We start from the raw sequence: 16,044 nt of genomic DNA, 5'->3' as shown, positions 1-16,044 counted from the left end.
ACCTCAATAAATTGTATGTTGATCTTGATGTTAAATGATGTTATAAATTAATAGAATTCATAAGCACACCTGTAGAAGATCACGCCACTATGTTTAACCAGTATTTATAAATGTGCCATACATACAGTACCCAAGCCATCAATCTTCCGTTCCTTCCATACATCTATTTAGCCTTTTCTTGTTTAATTTCTCCTGTGGTTGAGTTAAATAATCTCCTGTGTGGTCTCGCTTCCCTGTTTAACCTTGAGACATGTTGCGACTGATAAATGACGTGACCTAACTGTTTGGCAGCTCCTTCACAGCCCCTTGAGAAATTGCTGGAATTCAGTGACTCCCACACTGGATCCCATCTGTATACAACATTGTGCATTCTGAGCGATGTGTCCGGGGATCAAGGAAAAAAACTTGGAATTCCTCCAAGTAACGTATTCCTGGAGGAAATACACAGTAGAAGGGGACGTCCCAAGTGGAAATTCCAGGAAACCTGTGTTCATCGTACATGGCGTGTATCCAAGCAGCCGAGTCCATACCAACACACACAGACGCACAGGCTACACATGCACATCGGATGACAAAGAAATACACAGGTTTTACCATGAGAGCAGAAACTGGCCTGCGTTTAATTGCAGAGACGAGGACATTGGCTTGTCCGTTACAATCAATGTTCACATTATTTTTCTATGCAACAGTAAAGAGTCACAAATAAACATCTGCTTCTGACATCATATCACACAAACATAAGCTATGTAAGCTGGGGAGATAGTACTAACAATGGAATAAAACACATCTGTGTTATGTTTGGTTACACACGTCTGCACAGTACAAAGCCTTTGGTTGTTTGGCTTTTTCGGGAGAAACAGGTGAAAGTGTTGTTTTTGCTGTACATGGGCGTGATCACGTGATTTCATATGAAGTTCCAAGGCACATAGATAAAGTTACTGCACAGAAAAGTACATATCCATGGCTGTACACTGTCAGAAACAAGCATGTTTTGTAAGTTACAACCAGCTTGGCTAGATTTCGTCCCAGCGGCCGGAAAAAAACCCCTCTGCAGTCTACATTTCTGCCGACCACAGGTATGTTGAATGTGTGTATATCATGCCTACCATATCGACAACACACAATAAGTGTCATATCATGTTCACATGACATGTATATAAGCTGACTGTCATGTCAAGGAGGAGGAGGGATGTTGACGTGACAGCTGTGACTGCTTGGAGCCAGAGAAGACTGTTCAAGACTATGTTTGAACTCTTGTCAGCACTAAAACAGGACCATAGTATATTTTCCATCCACGATGGTGGCAACAAAACTTTGATAGTGATGAGACAAACCTGGTATTTTTCTAACAACATGTCGAGACAACTTCCAGAAGTGTTTGTGGCAGCAGAACCACTGCGAAATATGACCTTTTTCTGACCCTTGCCAATTTTTTTTTGTGTGTCTGAACCCAACTGGACCAAATGCCCAGCATTGTCACCACATAAAATTGAAAGAAAAAAAAAAAGTTTAAACAAATGTTAACATATCTGTGGTTTGCAGAATCGTACACTGCCAACATTTATTCTCGCAGTTGGTTCGCTAAATTTGGCTTAGTCAGCATTATATTGCTGAATTTGCAGTGCTGAAAAACCCACGTCTGATTTAATTACTCTCACCACAAGTATGACATATGCTTCTGATCATAACTCCAAAAGCTACAAAGTTGTACGTTTTTCTGAGAGTGTACATAATGAAAAAAAAAAATGCTTCCACCTGGTACGTGTGTCGACCGTTTTTTCGCTATTAAGGTGACACTGACGGTGGGATATGCGACCCTTCCTCTCCCACCCTATGCAGGAACAAGCGGAGGATACCACAAAACATAGAGTTAATTAATATTGAACGATGCATCCTCGGGAGTGCACGCTCTAGCCCTTCGCAATTCAACTTGTGTTTTTTTTTTTTTTTTTTTGGACAAAAAGAAACAGAGCAGGCAGAGGTTTCCCATTCCTCTGCTTCTGCCTCTCATCTGTACACTATACAGTGGCGGGAACAAGGAACAAGAACGAGAGCTCCGTGTCAACCCAGACGAGCACATGTTCCTCAGAACGTGACCTAGTTTCAGAGAAACGTTGAGGTCTCGACTCCACAAAATGACAAAAGGAAGCGGCTACTATGGGCGCCGTTTTAATCGCCTCAGCTGCCCTCTTGGCGCTACATGTACACTGGCTTTTTTGCACACATCATCTTATCAACATCTATTAAACATCAGAATGATTCATTAGGTACATTAAGTATGTCCAAATAGCCTGCAGCGGTGGCAAGGCAGAGTGTGTACCCTTCCATATGGTTCAGCGGATATCAGCTCAGTTCGTTTGGGTGGGAGTAAAACGTGTGTCAGCTCAAATTGTTCCTCGCCAGCTGCGCACGCGAACGAAAGACAGAAAGGGATAGAAAGACAAAGAGAGAGAAAGAGTAAAAGTAATTAGCTGAGGATGATGACAGCATGGTACTTGCACTTCAGGCTCAAAGGCGCTAAACACCTTAACTGTAACAGTTGGGATTGTGAGATGAGTTTCTCACCATGGCGCACACATACGCACACACACACACACATTTACAGATGCACGCATTTGGTACCGAGAGCAGAGGAATAAAGATACATAGATATTGCATGTTTCGGGATGATTCACAAGTTTTTTCTTCGTAACGTTAATCGAATCACACTCCTAACAAACAGAAACTCCGGCTGTGGTTGTAGCTCCCGTAAAGCCTTTGGTCTAGCGATGTGTCACAATAATACCACACAAACACACGGTCGACTGGGTCAGCATGACGAAGAGTCGGTCACCCCTACCGCCCTCTGTATTACTCAGACAAGACTGCAAGGAGCTCATGTCTGAGTGACACATGGTTTTTGTATTTTCGTTGCTTTATATACATCATGTGAAACTGTACTGAGCCCCAACGCATGCCTAGAAATGTGCGCCAACATGAGCGTGTCTATTCTGACCTGCGAGCGTAGATGGGACTGACAGTGCTACACATACTACTGCTACTATAGCGACAGCCCAGAGACAATGTCATGACAAATTATACGCTGTGTGGTCATCTATGTGTCTGTGTGTGTGAGTGTGTGTGTGTGTGTGTGTGAGGCTACAGGTAATCATTTTCTGCAGTAAGCTCTCAGGACGAGCCCTGTCCGGCTCCACATCTCTTCTGACTGCGCTGATTGATGGCTCCTAACTTGACTGATGTGCCCGGGGCGAAGTGAATCCGACACTGCACCATATGGTGGGTGACCTTATTACCACAGAGGCTTTGCAGCCGTTTGACAAATCTCCCAGCAACCAGGTGTGGCTCCATCATGGAGGTCCATCAGAGAAAAGTCGCCGTGCACAAACAGCCTGATAGCTAAACGGAAATAGATGTCTATCCCGGACGTGGACTCATTCAGTCAGCATTAATGGAGTGATAAGCTTCCCAGATTGAAAGGTCTTTGCTGTAGCTCCTTTGGCTCATACTTACCAGTGAAGCTGTACCTAAGTGGAATCAGCCCAATTATCTACTATCTCTAACTGGTACTGTTTTAGAGAGCAAATTAACCAGCAAGCCAGTTTATGAAAATGATGTCACATGGGGTAAGTTTGGGTCATCAATGGAGCAGTCCTAGTATAGACACTATTAATATTTAACAATGAATAAATGTTCTAATTCAGAGTAATCGCCATGGGCCGATTTCCTCTGACGTCGGACTCAACTCTTCTTCGGGTGGGAAGCTCAACTGCTTGGGATAATGTTATGCTGCTGTGTTCCGTGAATCATAATCATGTGGATCATAATCATTTCTTCACTTCCTTATTGATCAGCAGCTGAATACTATAAATATTGAACATACATGAGGACTTTGGGTGGTACTTTAAAGTACAACCACATATTTGCAAACCCATTAGTTCTGATAAAACAGCAGGTATCGTGTGCATTCAACGTGCCTGGTGAGCATGACCGTTTGACCGTTCAAGGTGTGTTAATATTCATCATAATGTAAAACTATTATACACTTTTGTTTGCTAGGAGGGTTGAATGCTAACGTTAGCTGGTGACTCATGGAAGCTAACAGGGAAGAAATATATGGTCATGTCTTGAAATATCGACCAATGTCCCTTGGTTGTCTGGGTTGTCACTATCACCTGTCTTCAGTTGCTAATCAGTCAGGAGATACTGAAACAATTTGTCAGATAACAACAGCAGTGGCAACATTTGAGCGACCCACCTTGAGCGTGACGTCTGTGACTGATAGATGCCGCCAGATCTTTGGCTTAACTTTAGCTCAGAGCTAACATCAGCATGCTAACATGCACACAAAGCACGCACACATTTAAAAGGTAGGCTATGTTTACTGTGTGTACCGTCTTTACTTTAGGTTGTTTGCACGCTAACATCTTCTTACGCTCTCCGGACACAAAGTTGCTGAAGCTAGCCTCAGTGCGCAGAGTTGTGGCAGCATTCTCCTCCCTTACTATATCTTCATTTAACTGTTCAGGAAACTCTACAGGAAACAACAACAATTAAGCTACTTCCAAGCTAGCAGGCTTGCCTGCAGGCTGAAAATGACAAGACACCCCAAAGTGGCGTTAAAGTTACGCATATTAACAAGCTAGCAGCGTTTGTCTTTTTTTTTTTCTTTTTTTTTTTTGCAAGGATTTAGCAATTTAAGGTCAGTAAGCACTATTTGGCAGGGACACTGTCGTTGCATCCACAGTTCAGCACCACCCAAGAGGGTCGTGGTTATTTTAAAGAAAAGCAAACAGTCCCTGGACCAGAACAAGAATCGGTGTAGTCAGACCTTTCTCCAGTGCTGACATGGTGCGCCTACAGAACATCATTAGTCTTACAGGTAGTCCATTTTCCAAAAAGGCGGTAAATGCAAAACATCACAAAATATTAGACAAAATCAAAAATTGGACCTCATGGATGGAAAAGTTAAGGGATCAGCAATTACAGTTCTTTCTGTGGAGACCATGGATATGGCTAAAAACCAAACATGTGAATGATATTTCACCAACTATTTTTTTTTTTTTTTTCACAATTACCATTAATCACGAGGAATAAGACTTAGAGGGTTACGGGAAGTACAGGGTCATCGTGAATTGTATACACTTAACTCTAGCTGCCTTATTTTACACTATTCGTTCGATGTTTTGAATGCCACTAAGAGAAGCGAGAGTCCAGGTCAAGCAAGTAGTATTCTTTTTTTTACGTTGTTTGGAAAACATTTATATGACAATTCAATTATTAACAATAAGTGGCCTTGGTGGGAATGTTATCCGGCCTTATGTAGCTAGATATATAATAGTTGTCTCATTTCTGTGTCCTTCATTCTCCAATGTACAGCACACCATGAAGTTTAGTACAATATAGAGCAATTTTAATACATTTTTAAGTATGTATAGGGGTGAGTTCGAGCTCAATTGAGGTATTTATTTTTTCACGAGGCCTACTATTCAGCCCCAAAACAAAAAAAATAATATTGTGTGCAGCGCTGGGGGGAGCGCTCTTATGTCTGATGAAATAACCCCTGATGGTCCTTCGAGACAGCTGCTGTATAACAGGAGGACTGTGTTACCAGCTAAGAGACGGGAGCCTCTGGTGGAAAAGCGTAGGATCCATTGTTTTTTGGAAATTTGCCCACACTCCGTTCTCAAATTTGGGATCTCTCAGCTCCTGCTGCTTCAATTTTCAATGTATCAAAGCAAAAAAAAAGAAATCGCTGGAGTACACTTGCCTACTACAATCTCTCATTTTTGTATTTTTTTTTTAAATGCAATGCATACACAAGCATTAGTTTGTTGAGTCTCCTCTCTGCGTCTCCTTATCCCCCTCTCTCCCTCCCTCTTTGACGACACAATGCATTTTCCTGCCTTCTGTGAAAGTTAGCCAATTTTTTTTTGTAAGCACACGCTGGCCGAACTAAATGTGACCATGAACTCAGGAGGTAATCTTACATCGGCAAAACACAGCACTTCACAAGTAGAAACGGGCTCCTTACAGTGGCACTGCTGGCACAGGGAGCAACTAATTAAGACCCAGAATACAATGAAGTGTAAAGTACATATGATGGTTTTTACAAACATGATTGAAGAGCCTTCTTTGATGCATTTTAACGATACAGTTTTTTACAACAGGGATTGCCTTTGAAATCCATTCAGTCATTCATTTTAGAACACGGAGTCGTCCACGTGCGAAACTTTTCCCCCGGAGATTGACAAAATATCTTTTTGCTTTTACAGATTCAAGCTGTTATAAAGCAAGCAAGGTCAGAGCGACTGCAGAGAGGTTTCCCTCTCCTTCCACTTAATCAATAATCCAGGATGTTAAAACCACAATTTATGCCCTGGTGCACCTCCTCTTGCCATGATGCCAGCTAGAGAGTGAAAATGGGCTTCCTTCCTTTGCCTGAAAATAAGACGTCACGTTAGGAGGTCATCGCCATGTTGTTGCCCCGTTGATTATGTAAGAGCAGATCAATCAGCTGGCATGAATAAAACATAACCACGGAACAATTCAAGGTTGCGCTTTGTTGATTTTTCTCTCTACAGACTCACAGTGTCGGCTGTTTTCCGCTGACATGTTCGGGCAGTTTCTTCAGCAGTATTTCCACATTCAGAAAAAAAAAAAAAAATCCATGGATGAGCTCGACCCCCCCTGATATTCTCCAGTGGGTCCGAAGCAGTTCACCCTCCCACCCTCCCTCGGTTTTACTCTGGATCAGTCTGACAAGTCTACAGAAACCTCAAGCTGGCCAGCATTAACAGCTCATTTAAGTTTGATGTGGGCATCACTTGTCTCTACGGCAGCGGAAATCACTCTAGTCAAGACACATTTTTGCTGCGCCTCGGGGCAAACCGGCTCAAGTTGCCTCATTAACCCACACATCAAGAGTTTGGCATTGGAGCCAGTGTACTTTCCCTGACCTCTGGAAACCCTTAGGAAATTGTTTATTTTTCACTTAGACTTCGTCCACATGTTGACGTCCACGAGCAGCATTCATTACATCACCCTCCGGCCCGCGCATCTCTGAGCAGGGGTCACTGGCGGTGCACTGGCGACCCATTAGTCTGAAGGACCCTTGCACCGCCGGATGTGACTGCTGCTCCTTTTTTTTCCCGGCGCTCAGATGCTCGTCTGCAGCTCGCCGTTGAGCAGGGCGGCATTGTGAGTCTCCAAGTTGGCGTTGATTATCGCGGCGTCGTTAGCCATCCTGCTCCTGTCCGCCCTGCTGTCGCTGCGCTCGATCTCGTCCAGGCCCGCCACCTTCTTCAGGCACAGAACGTTCTGAAAGCTCTTCTTGAAGTTGTCCGACAGGAAGGCGTACAGGATGGGGTTGGCGCAGCTGTTGGTGTAGCCGAGCACCACCACGAAGTCAAAGGTGCTCTTCACGGCGGAGGTCGGGTTGATGGAGCCGGTGACGGAGGTGACGTTGAAGATGTAGAAAGGCAGCCAGCAGAGGACGAACACCGCCACCACGATGGACACCATGCGCGTCACCTTGCGCTCAGAGCGCTTGCGCTTGGTGGAACCCACTCGTATTCCAGAAGATTTAACCTGGGAAAGGAATGAACTGTCAGTGGTGTGAAATCCCCCAAATATTAAAGCACAATAAGCCCTCACCCATAGGCACACATACTGCTCTATATGTAAGGGAACGTTAAAATCTATGTGTTTGTTTTCTTTTTGCCAAGAGTAAAACGAGACGATCGATACCACTCTTGTATCTGCCCTGTAATATGAAGCTAAAACATCTTGGCGTTATCTTGACTTAGCATAGTCTGAAAACAGATAGGCTGGCTCTGTCAAAGCGTGAAAAAAAGAAAAAAAGCAAAAAAAGAAATATGTTGATTAGTGAGCATTAGACATGCTGGTGCGTAGCCAAACAGCTGCTGGCTATAGACTTCTAGAGGACAGATACTGTGTACTTGGCAAAAAAGCAAATAAATGTATTTCCTGAAGCGTCTAAGCATTTTCCCACACAGACTTTATGTAGGCAGGCCACCCAGGTACATTTGAACTGGAGACCCATCTTAGCAGTTTTTTTACTTTGAATTTTTTTTCCTTCCAAGAGAGCAACACCGTCAGCGATCGATTAACGAGTGGATGATCTGCCCCTTGCTTTCCCCCTCCCGTCTACTGACATTCACACATGCTCTACAGAGAAAAAACAGAGAGAGAGAGAGAGAGGGTCTCTGGTTTTATATCCCTTCTACATGCACTGATTGTGATGTGAACTCGTTTACTGAATCCAGGCCCACTAATGCCGTTGTTTTTTCACGAGCTTCTAATTGCATCCGGTTTTTGCGATGTCGTTCAGAACCACGCTGGTGTCAGTTGATTACGTAATTGCCATCAATCTCCCTCCCCATGGGGGGTAAAAAAAAATCGTTTCTCTAAACGGTCCCTTTGCAAACCAAGGGCACCGATTTAAAAATGTTTTTCTCTTAACATGCTTTTAAAGCTTGAGTATTATAACTGTAACCAATCATTAAATGCCAGCTGGCTAATAGCCTTGTTTCAGAGTCAGAGGGATTCAAGATATTTTCTGTCAGTCAGGAATTTTAAAAAGATTCACAAAAAGGAAGTTTGCTTCAAAATCATATATGTGTTCCAGCACATAAATTAATTAAGCTACAATAATGCATCATGCATTTCATCTGGCTTTTAGTTATCAAGACAGCACCATTGGATAATGGCTTAATTGAGCTGCAAGGTATTGAATTAATAACTGCCAAAGTAATACGTGTGAAAGCACATCCAACATAACCAACAGAGCCAATATGACTAATCTGAAAAAAAAAAAACAGTGTAAAGGAATCTTGGCCTTTTTCTTTTATATCTGGGTTGGCTTTCTACTTTAATAAATGCTTGTTTGTTTCTTTTTCTGGACAAAATTATCCCCAGAGGAACTGCCGTCTTTAAAACAAGCAACTTGCAAACCCTCCAGATTCTCCTGAGCCTCCTATTTTTCAGTGCCCCCTTCCCCACTATCCAAACGTCTCCACATTTCTGCCACAAAATGACTTCATAAATTCACTAGAATGTGGAAAAAAAAAAAAAAAGTCTATGAAATGAACAGTTTTCTTTGGGGAGATCTGCAGATACCCTGAACAGGTTTGGTTCCCCCCGGTTTAGGCTAGTGCTGATGGACCACACAAATTCATCACCAGCCACGGTTATTGATTTGGCTTTTCGCCGTGAATGCTTTAAAGTGGTGGAACTGGCTGCTGAAAATTCCTTAGGGATTGAGAAGCGATTACCCCGACCCCTGCAGTGGGTAACGTGACAGAAGGCCAACTCACAAAATACAACCACTTCATAGACACTGACATGTTGGCAGTCCCAGCACAGGCAGGCCTCTTACCTTGACTATAATGAGCAGGTAGCAAAGACATATGACCGCCAGTGGCAGGAAGAATCCAATGAAGAAGGTGTAGAATATGAAAGCTTTGTAGTAGACATCCTGGGGCTCCGGCCACACGATGCCGCACACCGGAACCTTGTCCAGGCCGCTGAAGATCATAGTGGGAAGGATGACCAACAGCGACACACCCCATACCGTCATGTTAATAAGCTTGGCAATGCGGGGCTTCCGCCATCTTGTGGACTTAATAGGGTGGACAACAGCTAAGTATCGATCGATGCTCATCACCATCAGACAGAAGATGCTGGTGAACTGATTGAGAGAGTCTGGGGGGAGGTGGAGGAGAGAGAGAGAGAGAGAGAGAGAGAGAGAGAGAGAGAGAGAGCGGAGGATTGGAGAAGGTGAGGTGAGGATATCTATTGAGCAGCAGTAAAAGTAAATGTGTGTGTCCTTCATTAAAACAGGGGACACATTAGGTGTAATAAAGGCTGTCAGTAAGACAGCAAGGATGATGAACACTCTTCGAAGACACAGCCAGGGTATGATTAACTTAGCTCGGCATAAAGAGTGGATACATGGTGAAATGGCTAACCTGGCTCTGTCCAAAGTTTAAAAAAAAATCCATCTACCAGCATCTGTGACGCTCACTAATAAAAGCGCAGTAATGACTAAGAAGTTCCACACATAGCCCCCATACAACCACGACTTTTGACAACTTTTTTTTTTAAAAAGGTACAAGGTTGTCAATAAATTTTAATGTTAATTCAAGCAAAGTGCTGGCAGCGTTTCCCACTGTTCCCCGTATTTTCATAAGCTCAGCTTATGTACCTCTGCATTATATATAACTGGGGAATAAAATCTTCTAATCTAACTTTTGGCTAAAAGCAAATATGTCCAGATACCTCAAACTATTCCTTTAAGACAAATATGTTTCCACGATGCTGAAAAAACAGTCTCACAGGAAAAGTTCGCTCAAAAATAGAAATTCAGTGATTATCTACTCGGCCACATGAAGATGGATATTCAGGTCAAGTTTTGTAGTCCACAAAATATTTCCGGAGCTTCGCAGCAAAACAGCAGTGAGGCAATGCTTCAGTTGTTTAGCATTCTCCTAAACAACTGAAGCAGCTGGGGACTAAAACATCACCTAAAACAAAACATAGAATGGCTCCATACAGCTCGCCCTGTCTAATCCAGAGATCACAAATTGATTGGAACAGAAGTGATATACACCCCTTTGTAAGCTGAAATGTTCACTGTGGCTGTGAAGCTAAAAGGCGTTGGCAACCCCCCCCATCTGAAGTGGGTGGCCAGGCTTGGCTGTGGGGGTGTGAAGAACATTGTCTAAAATTAATTTGGGATCTTTTAGTTTCTACAAAGTTGGATCACACAGGACAAGCTGTACAGAGACATTTTGCTTGTTTTTTTCTGTGTGTGAAGATCCTGGAATGTTTTTTGGATGACGTACTTTCAACTTTTAATCAAGATGGGGATGAAGAGATGACAAATGAATGTAGATTTTTTTGGGTGAACTTTACCTTTACCATTTCAAGTAAAGAGTTTTCCTAAAATAGCAACCACGGCACATAATCATTTTAGGATAAATTCGTGTAGAGAACCCCCCTGTTTCTTTGCGCAGTAAAACTAAGCACACCAGTAGGCTCCTGCTCGACACTTACCCACAGTCATGATCACCCTGCAAAGCACCTCTCCAAAGGGCCAGTGCACCAGTGCCAGCTGCAGGGCGATGAACGGCAGGCTCATCATGCACAGGACGTCTGCCACCGCCAGGTTCAGGATGTAGATGTTGGTCACCGTCTTCATTTTGGCGTAGCGAAGGATTACGTATATGACCAAGGTGTTGCCGCAGAGCCCCACGGCGCACACCATGAAGTAGATGAAGGTGATGACCACCGAGCTGGTCTTGTCCTGGGTGGGCTCCCTGGTCTCTGTGACGTTCAGGTCCAGGTCGGACTCATTCCCCTGGATGTAGCTGTCGTACAGGAGGGGCTCGGGGATGGAGATGTTGGGGGAAGTGGGGAGAAAGGGCCACTGATCCAACGCCATGATGGCTGAGAGGAGTTTAGGGAACCTAAAGTGTCTGAAGAGTACGGGTTGGTGAGTTCCAAAATAACCCTTGGGTTCTGGGAATGGGAGACTTCGGGGTGCTGGGGTCAGGGCTCCTGGGGATTGGGATTACAGGGGATTTTCATTAACGAAGATCCTCAAGAATCACATCCCAGCATGAGAGAAACAGCGAAGGAGCAAGAGAGATCTGCAGAACGAGACAACAGAGTGAAAGAACAGTAAGTTTGGCTTTAGAACAGTATATCCTTTGGCAACTAATAAGAACAGTCTGTCGAGATCCATGGCAACAGTTACAAGGTTATATTACATAACCGCTTTCCCACCTTCAGTCAGAGCGACATGTCAACTATTGTCTGAAAAACAACAATCCAGATATTTCCCTCTCCTTGGTTTTCCTCAACACTCCATTCCCTTCGCAACGAGCATTTGGCACAGAAATAGAGGAGGTGTCCAAATCCAGCCGAGTTCAACTTTCGCACAATGCGCAGCGCTCTAAAAATGACTTTTCGATCATTATCTTGTTCATTTGAGAAACAGAGAAAGAGAAAGACACGAGAGCTGAGAGGGTCATAGGTAAGACGCAAATCCAACTTTTTTTTTATATAGTTTTTCCAGATTGTTCCTCTGCCAGCAACCGCCAGGATGTCAGTCAATACTCGAGCTCAAACACACAAAACTGACATTAATTTACACTTTTGCATATAGAGGAAGGTATATATAAAACTCTGTATAACCCTAGCCCTAACCCTGAGCCGAGTGACTCAAACACTCATCACAGCATCTTATATAGAGCCATATTTAGATACAATCTCATAATCTTAGCTGGAACTCATCTGGTTTTATTACCCGTTTAGTTACGTTGGAGAGACGCAGTATGGGGAGGCTCGATAGGCCAGTTTACAAACACTCAACATACTGCGTCTCTCCAACGTAACTCGTGTCAAAGTCATGTGACGACAGAAATACATTTTTCCTTTGTCACAAATTGCACTATTTACAGAAAAAGTTTGCTGGACAACGTTTGGTATGGATGCGGGCAGGAAACACGCACGAAGGCGATGCAAACAAACATGGAGGACAGTGAACGTGACGCGGAACGGGGTGATTCCGGGAGATGGACACCAACCAGCCTGGGACCTCGTGCCAAAGGGAGTGGCTTCCTCTCTCTCTCTCTCTCACTACTTTGGGTATGAGAGTTTGACATGCGATCTTGGTATAAGTTGACCTACATCAGGATATAAGATTCCGGTCATATCTCACAGCCCTTCGGTCTTACCGAGCTCTTTTCTCGCTTTCCCGCTCAGTTCAGAATACAAATCCAGCCAATGCTAAACTAAACCCAGCGGTCCATGGCAGGAGTGTGCATATGTGAGTGCGCCTACCCCCCCCCCCACCCCCCGCATGCATACATGTACGCCCGAGGGAGAGAACGACGAGGGCACTGTGCTGCCGAAGACAAATGTTTATTCAATTGATCTCGGGGACAAACAGCTCTGACACTGTGGCGGGATCGCTCACTCTGCCACCTGCAGTGACAGCAGCCGGGGACAACAGTCCAGCTCCTGCTTCCATAATTCACCTGAAGTGCATGTGATTGTCAGATGTAGGTCCTCTTCGGACAGTCGGCTTTGTGCTCATGAGAGGTGTTGAGAGAAAAATGTGATGGGATGATACACACACTGTGTGTGTGTGTGTGTGTGTGTGTGTGTGTGTGTGTGTGTGTGTGTGTGTGTCGAACATGTCGTTTTTTTTCCTTGACGAATCAATTATTTCATAAAATGTTAAAAACCAAAATCCCAAAGGCCCATCAGTAATTACCAGAGCCAAAAAAGGGATGCCTTTAAACTATTCTGTCTGCCTGTCAGACTCAAAAACCCCAAAGGCTTTTTTGATTTCTTTTTAAGACAAAAACAATCTTTCTGTCGCAACAATTGCCACTGCTTGGATTTGTTCACCGGTTTCAGCTGTGTTGATGTGACGAGTCCTGCCAGAACGATCCCTATTGAGGCCAATCACCTCCGAGACACCGGAGGTTCATCTGCTGTCACATGACTGCACACACTAACCATCAGTTTCCATATTGAGTGCTTGGCTCAGACAGCTGCAGTGGAGGCAGTCTGTAATATCTGCAGTGAAACTTTGCCAGCCTAAAACATGGAAGATTTTAAAAGGCCGTCTACCGGCTGTTTCAGTTTTCTCGGCCGCGTGAGAAGAGAAACACGGCAGGCACACTTTATTCTCTTAATCTCAATCAGTCTTAATGTCACAGCGTGTGAATATGGAAATTTAAAAAAAAATGTCATTCTTTAGATTTAACTGCTGGATGATTTGGCAGCATCTGTGTTATTAGTGAGAATGGCGGACCCTGCCACTGAAAAATGTAAAGCTGCCATACTTTATGTATAAACTGAATTAAATAACATTGAATGATATATTCTGGAAAAAATGTTGACTATAGATATTCTAAGAAATTGAAATCCACAAAAACTGTATCAACCTTTACAAACAGGTGTGTGTGTGTGTGTGTGTGTGTGTGTGTGTGTGTGTGTGTGTGTGTGTGTGTGTGTGTGCTTGAGTGAGAGCATCTCCAGGGAAAAGTGTAGAAGAGCAATCCGCTCTAATAACACATCCACTAAAAAAAAAATTCATCTAACAGGCGCCTTGGGACTAACAGAACAATCTAAAGTGGCGGCTGGATGTCATAGCTGCATTTCAGCCTCATCTCTGACTGTGTGAGGGGAGCAGCCAGGCTCCATACAGCCTCACACTCACCTGCTGGCAGTGTCCAGCTCAACAGGAGGCTCCTTTAATTGACGTGGAGCTGGACATTCTCATCCAATTGGGTTGTCTTCTCTTCTCAAGGGAGCCGAGACATAAAATGGCAGCTGAACCTTTGACCTCTTAATTGAAAGACAGGACCCCGTGACATCCTGCAGACTCATTTAATTACGCTTTTCTCCAGTGGGGTTGCACCTGTTCCAGTATTTTTTTTTTCTTTTCTTTTCTTTGGTGAGCTGATGGACCAACCATCGACCGTCCTCTTGAACCAAGAGGCAGAAACTGATCTTTGAATGCGCGTAAAAGCGTGTGTTTTTTGGTTTGTTTTTTGTTTTTTTCAGGTGACATTCCATGCGCCAAACCTCTGCGCAACAATTTGGCACGATTTGATCATATAATTGATTTTAAAAAAAATGTTACTTTTACCAGACAGGCAGAGCTGTACATTCAAGGATTTTCACAACAGCGCGCAAAGTCCACACAGAAATATCCACGGATGAAGGCGAATTTAATAAGCGCCTCTTAAATTCAGCTCTAATCTCTATTTTCTCAAAGCATCACTTACTTTTTCATCCGAAAAACTTCCCTCCTCACATCAAGTCCATCGTGACAAGGTGTCTGTCAACGCAGAGCGCGGAGTCTGGCCGCTCCGAGGCGGCAGCTGACCTGCCGGACAGCCGCATCCAGCCAGCCTCTCCATCCACCTGCTCTCCCAGGGTTACGCACGACGCCGGCGATCGGAGCGCTCCCACTCACCACCTTCACCAGAGCCGGTGATTAAACTGCCGACGTCTCTCAGGTCATTTCTTCTTATTATTATTTTTTTTAACCTCCAACAAATATTCCGCGTTTTTTTCTTTTTTTTTTTCTTTTTTGTGAACCGTAATTTTGGCAAGACCGCGTCTTTAGAAACGCTGTAACGCGCTCACAGCGCGCTGCGTCCAGCCGGTCTTGGCACAGAAAGCCCTGCGCGGCAAGTCGGTCAGAGCGGCAGGACGCACGACTGCACCGGAGAGAGAGAGAGAGAGAGAGAGAGAGAGAGAGAGAGAGAGAGAGAGAGAGAGAGAGAAACACACACAGAGACAAAGGGAGAGTAAGAGAGAGAGGGAGAGAAGGAGCGATAGGGTGAGGGAGAGAGATGCGCGTCACCTTATGTGCGTCGGTGTCCTGCAGAGTGCTGATTTGAGTCACATATAGCAGTTGCTGGTGCCTGGTGATTACAGTGTTCCACGTCATTCAGTTGTATCAAGATTAAAATAAAACAAAACGAACAAAAACAAAACCAGTACATGTGGTGTATCCAGTGTTGCACCTACCTCAGCTTACCAGTGACACTGGACTGTCATTGGACCTCCAGATGCAGCAGAAAAACACTGAGATTCCTGCAGAGAACGTGAAAAAAAAAAAAAAAAAAAAAAGAAAGAAACCATCAACACCGAAGCTGCAACACGAAAAGACGCCCCAATCGGACCGTTTCTATCCAAATCCATCAGCTTCCGCCACTGCAATTATTTCAAGTGGCAGCCAGGCCTTCCACCAAACTGCTCTCAATCAATGGCGCTGATTCTCCTTTGGCGGCAGCGATGACACTCAGATCTGGAGCGCGAGAGGCCGATCCAACAGTCCCCCCCTCTACCGTCCTTTATAAAAGGAAAGGGGTTATCAAGCGAGCGCAGATGGCAGGGTATCTTCCGTGACCTCTCTCAGCGGCGGGCCTCATGAGAAAATGTCCCGCCGCTTCCCTCGACTTAGCAACGCAAAAGTGCTGCTATTATTACCGA

At 44.3% G+C, this 16,044-nt stretch overlaps 1 protein-coding gene and 1 long non-coding RNA gene across 3 annotated transcripts; one reads left to right on the top strand and one right to left on the bottom strand.

The window, feature by feature from the left end:
* Positions 1 to 584: 584 nt before the first annotated feature.
* LOC119010296 lies at positions 585 to 6,664 on the top strand. Its single transcript, XR_005071943.1, has 2 exons — positions 585 to 4,367; positions 6,273 to 6,664. It is a non-coding gene; the product is annotated as an uncharacterized LOC119010296 (long non-coding RNA).
* On the bottom strand, positions 1,936 to 15,444 carry LOC119010295 (somatostatin receptor type 2-like). Of its 2 annotated transcripts, none has more exons than XM_037082324.1 (4): positions 15,413 to 15,444; positions 11,077 to 11,672; positions 9,398 to 9,723; positions 1,936 to 7,587 (listed from the first exon to the last, which is right to left on the bottom strand). In XM_037082324.1, exons 2-4 carry the CDS (start codon positions 11,462 to 11,464, stop codon positions 7,156 to 7,158), a joined length of 1,146 nt encoding a protein of 381 aa, XP_036938219.1. In that variant the 5' UTR covers positions 11,465 to 11,672; positions 15,413 to 15,444; the 3' UTR covers positions 1,936 to 7,155. The 2 variants fall into 2 exon arrangements, with proteins under 2 accessions (XP_036938219.1, XP_036938218.1); XM_037082323.1 differs by lacking the exon at positions 15,413 to 15,444 and adding an exon at positions 14,829 to 15,374.
* Between the last annotated feature and the right edge of the window lie 600 nt (positions 15,445 to 16,044).

The sequence above is a fragment of the Acanthopagrus latus genome, chromosome 20 (assembly GCF_904848185.1).
Source record: "Acanthopagrus latus isolate v.2019 chromosome 20, fAcaLat1.1, whole genome shotgun sequence".
In the NCBI taxonomy this organism is placed as follows: Eukaryota; Metazoa; Chordata; class Actinopteri; order Spariformes; family Sparidae; genus Acanthopagrus; species Acanthopagrus latus.
Note: the sequence above shows the minus strand (reverse complement) of the source record. Positions and strands in the feature narration are given on the sequence as shown.